General features: G+C 39.6%; 1 protein-coding gene across 1 annotated transcript; it reads right to left on the reverse strand.

The window, feature by feature from the left end:
• Positions 1-3,694: 3,694 nt before the first annotated feature.
• LOC109164442 (protein FAR1-RELATED SEQUENCE 5-like) lies at positions 3,695-6,043 on the reverse strand. Its single transcript, XM_019312980.1, has 2 exons — positions 5,352-6,043; positions 3,695-4,985 (listed from the first exon to the last, which is right to left on the reverse strand). Exons 1-2 carry the CDS (start codon positions 6,041-6,043, stop codon positions 3,695-3,697), a joined length of 1,983 nt encoding a protein of 660 aa, XP_019168525.1.
• Between the last annotated feature and the right edge of the window lie 246 nt (positions 6,044-6,289).

Here is a 6,289-nt window from a genome sequence, read left to right on the forward strand (position 1 = left end):
TTTGTGCATTCTACAATGCAAGTGCACACACGAGTAATAGTGTACAATCGTCCGAAGCATACCAAAATGCACACACTAGAGCATAAAAGTAAACACACTACACTAAAAAATCAAAGTCAACCATTGAAATAAGTACTAAGATAAAACCCCAATATATATATATATATATATATATATATATATATATATATATATATATATATATATATATATATATATATATATATATATATATATATATATATATATATCAATCAATAAAAAAGATTGTACAATACAAACATAAAAAAATAGAATTGGGAAATCTTGGCTTTTCTCATATATAGAAGAGAGCTCACATGTGGTCATGTCATTAGGTGTTGCGGTGTGGTCGTATATATGAGATGAGAAAATCCAAGATTTCTATATATATATATATATATATATATATCAATCAATAAAAAAGATTGTACAATACAAACATAAAAAAATAGAATTGGGAAATCTTGGCTTTTCTCATATATAGAAGAGAGCTCATATGTGGTCATGTCATTAGGTGTTGCGGTGTGGTCGTATATATGAGAAAATCCAAGATTTCCCAATTCTATTTTTTTTTTTTTTTTTGTATTGGACAATCTTTTTGATTGATATATATATATATATATATATATATATATATATATATATAGATTTTGGATCAGGTGAGGTACCTAATTAAAATGAGGTCCGGTGAGGGTCGATCCTGGGCGTTGGTTTTTGGTTTTGTGCGGATGTGATTAGAGGCAAGATCAAGCTTATAATGAGATGATTCGTTTACTTTGGGGGTATTAATGTAATTAGTCATGAGTCATTATTGTGTTGCCATTTTTATATTGATGCGCTGATTCGGTGTCTCTTCGTTTCTTCTCTGCTAGTCACGGTAGAGATCTTTCGCTGCTTCTCGTCCGGCTCTTTTCTTCTCCGTCACTGCGTTCGCTGTCCGCTGCCGCTAGAAATCGGTTAGGAAGGCGTCTTCGGTGCCGTCTAATGGCTGGTTCTACCAGCACTCGTTCGAAGCGACGGAGAGCTGCTTCGTCTGGTTCCCGTTCAAGTATTTCGAATTTCCTATTTTTTTTTGCTTCGATTGCTTCGATTTTTTGTTGTTGTTGTTTAATTTTGTTTGTTTTTGCGTTTTTCGGCGTATGCGTTTTTGCGTTTGGGGGGAGGCGAGTTTTACCTGCTTCTAGGTTGTTTTTTTTGGGTTCGCCCAGTTTGATTGGGGAGGGGGGGATGCGACTAATTTTGCCTGCTCTTAGGATTTTTTTTGGGCTCCCTGTTTTTGAATTCCGATTTTTTCCGGTGGGGGCACTGGTGATGTGTTTGCATGGTCGTGGTACGGCGTTTTTTTGTTGGGTGGGTCGGGTCTGGGGGGTGATGGGTGATTTGGTGGGTAGGGTTCTGGCTCATAGTTTTTTTTTTTTTTTTTTTTTTTTTTTTTTTTTTTGTTTTGTTTTGTTTTGTTTTGGGTGGGTAGCGTTCGGTGTACACAGGTGGGGTGTTTCAATCTGCCGGAGGTGGTTGGTTTACTGTTGCGGACTGCCGGGGAGTTTGTGGTGGGGCGGTGTGGTGGTGATGCTGGCATACCATCTTTCGGACTGGCGGCGGGGGGTGGGTGGATGATACGGTTTTGTTTGTTGCGGTTTTTTTTTTCTTTCTTTCTTTCTTTGGTGTTAGTTTGTATCTATTAACCAGAAACGCACAGACATCTTAGTCATATGCTACTGTACCTGGTAGAGTTTCGGGGTGTTGGTGCCGGGGGGTTTCAGGGGGGGGGGGGGGAGGGTGGTCCGATATGCTAATGTAATAATGGGTAGTGGTGTGTGCGTTATATTAGTCCAGCATGTGCAATCTTCATGATTTATTTACATTGTGGTCAAACTTATTGTAATATATATTTATTATTTATTTTTTCTGTAGTTTAATTTTTGTTTATTTAATTGGTTGAAACTTTGTTATTCCTACTGATATGAAACTGAAGATTATGCTATAGGTGTTGAGTCTGTGTGTAGGGCTCTAAATTGGTAATCTTTTGTTTAGATAATGTCATTTTGTATTTTGTTATGTGTGGTAGTAGTTTAATTTGGATGTAATTTGCCATCAAAATTCTGAATGTAGTTTTTTATGGTTTATTATAACATGTAATCTTCTAGTGCTATGTGCATTACATTGGTTGGGTGTGTGTGAATTACTGTCCGGTATTTTTTGCATCATTGTTGTAAGTAAATATTAGTTCTTTTCGTTAGTTGTTTTTTTTTTCTTTACATTCGTTTGACCTCTTTCATTGGTGTAGTTTTTTTTCAACAATATTATTTTAGGTCCATTCTGCCAGTTACATACTTCATGTTTGTTTGTCTTGTTTGTTTATAACGAAATTCTCAGTGTGGTGTGTCCTGCTGTGATATGGTGCTTTCATTTATTTATCTTTGTTTGTATGTAAAATGTTATTTCCCGTTTTTGTTGGTTATGTTTTTAAATGTTATTGTTGGTAGAATAGGCAATACCTGGTCTGCGCATTAGTCATCTTGGTTTTTTGTTTCTAATTTAGTGTGTGCAGTGTAATGTTATAGTGTGTGTGTATAGTATTACCTTCCTTGTGGTTTTAATTCAGTTTTCTCCTCTCTTTTTTTGACCAAAATAGGCGTCTTGTTTTGGTGTTTGCTTTTTTTAGGGATCAATTCTGAGGTCTTTGTACCCTCACCTGGTGCAGACTCGCCTAATACTCAAGTAGATCCACCAGCCCCTCTATTACGGTGTCTACTCCTGCTCAAGGAGATCCGCCTTTTGGGGATTGCACAAGCTGGTTCCGGGGGTAATGATGTAGGTAACTTCCCAGATATGAAAACTCGTGCATCTCCGAAGCATTTAGTTGCAGAGCTGAAGCGATTTAATGCGTTTCAACGGAAAGCCGTGAATCAAATTGGGCTAGGGGAATTCAGCAACTGCAACATAGTTCTTATAGAACTTAATCCCATCTTCAAGTGTTCCGAATATATTTATTATTTATTTTTTCTGTAGTTTAATTTTTTGTTTATTTAATTGGTTGAAACTTTGTTATTCCCCCAGTAATACCTTAGCTCCTTGGATCTCGAATTGCATGAAAAACATTTTACACCTCCAATTCACCAATTTACGAAAACGCACACGCCACAACAGTAACAAACACACAACATTACAAGCACACGCACAGACCACAATTCCAAAAGCACACGCACACGCACACGCCACATCAATAACACGCACATACCATTACAAGAAGACGCACAGACTACATTTCCAAACGCACAGACCCCCCAATAGTACTTCCGTGACACCCCAAAAATAACAAACCACTTCTACCCATTCAGTTAACTTCTTCCATATCTGGGCAAACAATATGCATTCAACCATACCCCCAATAATACTTTAGATCCTTGGATCTCAAATTACAGAAAAATCAATATAAACCTCCAATTCACCAAAACGCACACGCCACAACAGTAACACGCACACACCATTACAAGAAGACGCACATACCACAATTCCAAACGCACAGACCCCCCCCCCCCCCCCCCCCCAATAGTACATAGGCTTTACTTCTGTGGGCAGCTTTGGCTATTATGGCCAGCCGCCAACCCGCATGTTTTGCAAGTACGCTTCTTTTTGAATTGCTCAATAATTGCCACCTCATTGGCTGATTTCATTCGCTTGCCAGACCCTTTGGTCTTCGTGACTGCGGGGGGTGCACTTTAATCGTGTCTGGCTCTGAAACTCCACAATATGCTTCCATAACTGCCCGTTTCGTGTTCCCTTCTGCCCTGTTGACTTCTTTATCGCACAGTGTTGCTTCCAATTCTTCAATCACATTTGTAATCTGTTGCATTTTTTCACCATTACCTCTAGCCATGCCTAAACATCTGTAAATTGTGTTTATAACTTTCCCTTCCACGGTGGTATTATGTGCGTTGTTGTTCGCCCCTATTTGTCTCCCCACTCCCGTACCTTTTTCTATATGTTTCACCGCCTCTTTGGTCCATCTTGGAGTAATATGTTGTGGAGGTATGTGGTCGATCCGTTCATCTTTTAATACTACAAATACATGTCGACATAGCAGCCCGATCCTTGTGTATAATCGACATTTGCAGCTTGTATTATTGCTCCCATCCTCAACTATGACGGTGTATCTTTTATTGGTCCCGTCCTCGACCACATATGTCTTCACCCCCTCAGCTTCGGTGTACGATCTCACCCGGCATGTAGACCAACCCTCACATATTTCTTTTTGTACATCAGAGAAAACAGTCAATGTGTACACCGTTGCTGCATCTCGCTCTATGCGCAAGAGGGTCTTGAGAGGTGGTTTTTGCCCGTTGCAAGCTGCGCTAAGTTCCAGATGTTTGTCGCGTTGTTTCCGAACTGCACTTTCAAAACGTTTGAAGAATTCAACAAGACATAAATGCTTATTAGTATTACTCTGAAAAATTCTATTCTCAGCTTCTGAACGTGAAGTCGTACGCAATAGGCCCCCCATAAACACATCTTCAAAAAACGGAGGCACCCATGACGCACGCTCATCATACATACATTTCAACCAACGATTTTCGAGTAGGCCATACTTCTGAATAACTTCATGCCACGCGCTCTCGAATCCTATGGTCGTTGCTTCCTCGTTCCACACAACGGCATTCAACGCACGCCGGAACTCCTCGTTCTTCGCTAATGTATTACCCACTTTATCACCAACCTTAGTCATAATATGCCACATACAGTAACGGTGGCGAGTCCCCGGGAATTCCGTTTCAATCACAACCTTCATAGCCGGATCTTGATCAGTTATTACTATAGGTGGTGTACTTCCCATAGCATTCTTGAAGTTTCTAAGGATCCAACTATACGATTCCACGTCCTCTTTATCAATTAGTCCCGCAGCAAATGTCACGCATCTCTTATGGTTGTCTATACCTGTGAATGGGACGAACACGAGATTGTACCTGCGACCACCAACAAGCATCAATTAACCAACATGCAAGTGTCACAACACCACACATACTGTTACTTGCACATACTTTTCAAATTCAATGCTCATTTAACAATTAATTTCTTATATTTCCATTTCTAAATGTAGTTGCACTGCCACGTTTGGTATGCACGCACATTAGATATACAAATGTCTACAGTTACTACATAACATGCACCATAAATAACATGCACCATACATAACATGCACCATTACGCACAGACACCTACCAATATAATACTACATAACATGCACCATATATAATCACCGCAAAACTCACACGTATACACTTTTTTATTTTTGATTGACGTGTTTACAAAAGCGTAGTAGTCATATGTACCTGTTAGTTTTGTATGTTGCATCGAATGACACCACATCTCCAAAAGCCCCATAGTGCATTCTTGCCCGCCTATCCGCCCAAAACACCCGAGCTAATTGGTCTTTCTCGTTCACATCGTACTCAAAATACATATCTACGCAATCATTTTTCTTCTCTAGGTATTGGGATATAACCATCTGTATATCTTTCTCTTTCATGTACGCCAAAAGCTCTCTCCTGTAATTCTTGAAGTCTTGTTGTGTAGCTCCAACATTCTCGGGCCCACCAACCATCTCGGCGTATATATCAAAACTCTTGCTTGCCCCAACGTTTACGTTTTCGCAGTTTGTTATGAATTCCTGATGTCCAATGTCTATTTTCCTATTCACGTTCATGAATCTTTTGTATTTCTCCTCGCACAGGACGTGTGTGTGTCTGTCTACAAATGTCTTTACTACATACTTCCCCTCTTTATTCAACGTTAATACGAGTCTAGCAGGGCATCCTACCCTGTTCGTGGTCCTCCGGCGCTTCTGTTTTGTTGTTCCTTCCTCGATAGTCTCTTTACCTTTTGTCTCTTTATACCCTTCCCGTGAGCATACCACTTGTTTTTTCATAATTTGGCCGTATCTGTTTCTTTTATCGGAACTGCGACGCACATCAAATCCAACTATGCCAGCGTAGTTCATATAGAACGTGATCCCATCTTCCATTGTGTCGAATTTCTATCCTTCAAATGGGTTCAAGCTTGCGTCACATTCAGGTATCCAAGTTTGCGTACCACCAGGCGACACTTCCATAACACAATCGTCTCCATTATCCATTTCTTCATTGCTTACAGCAACACCCACTCCTGGGAAAACTGTTACATATATATGTATATTCAGAGTTTAGTACATGATAAATTTTAATCCACACACACTTCTAAATTATGTTGCCGTACGCACACAAATTACCAC

The sequence above is a fragment of the Ipomoea nil genome, unplaced genomic scaffold (genome assembly GCF_001879475.1).
Source record: "Ipomoea nil cultivar Tokyo-kokei standard unplaced genomic scaffold, Asagao_1.1 scaffold3065, whole genome shotgun sequence".
In the NCBI taxonomy this organism is placed as follows: Eukaryota; Viridiplantae; Streptophyta; class Magnoliopsida; order Solanales; family Convolvulaceae; genus Ipomoea; species Ipomoea nil.

What these genes read in the sequence shown, in the direction of transcription:
- LOC109164442 (XM_019312980.1), bottom strand. Translation starts at nt 6,043, where the DNA reads ATGGAAGATGGGATCACGTTCTATATGAACTACGCTGGCATAGTTGGA. An exon ending in GCAACATACAAAACTAACAG is followed by an intron (nt 4,986 to 5,351) that starts GTACATATGACT and finishes TGGTGGTCGCAG; the next exon opens with GTACAATCTCGTGTTCGTCC.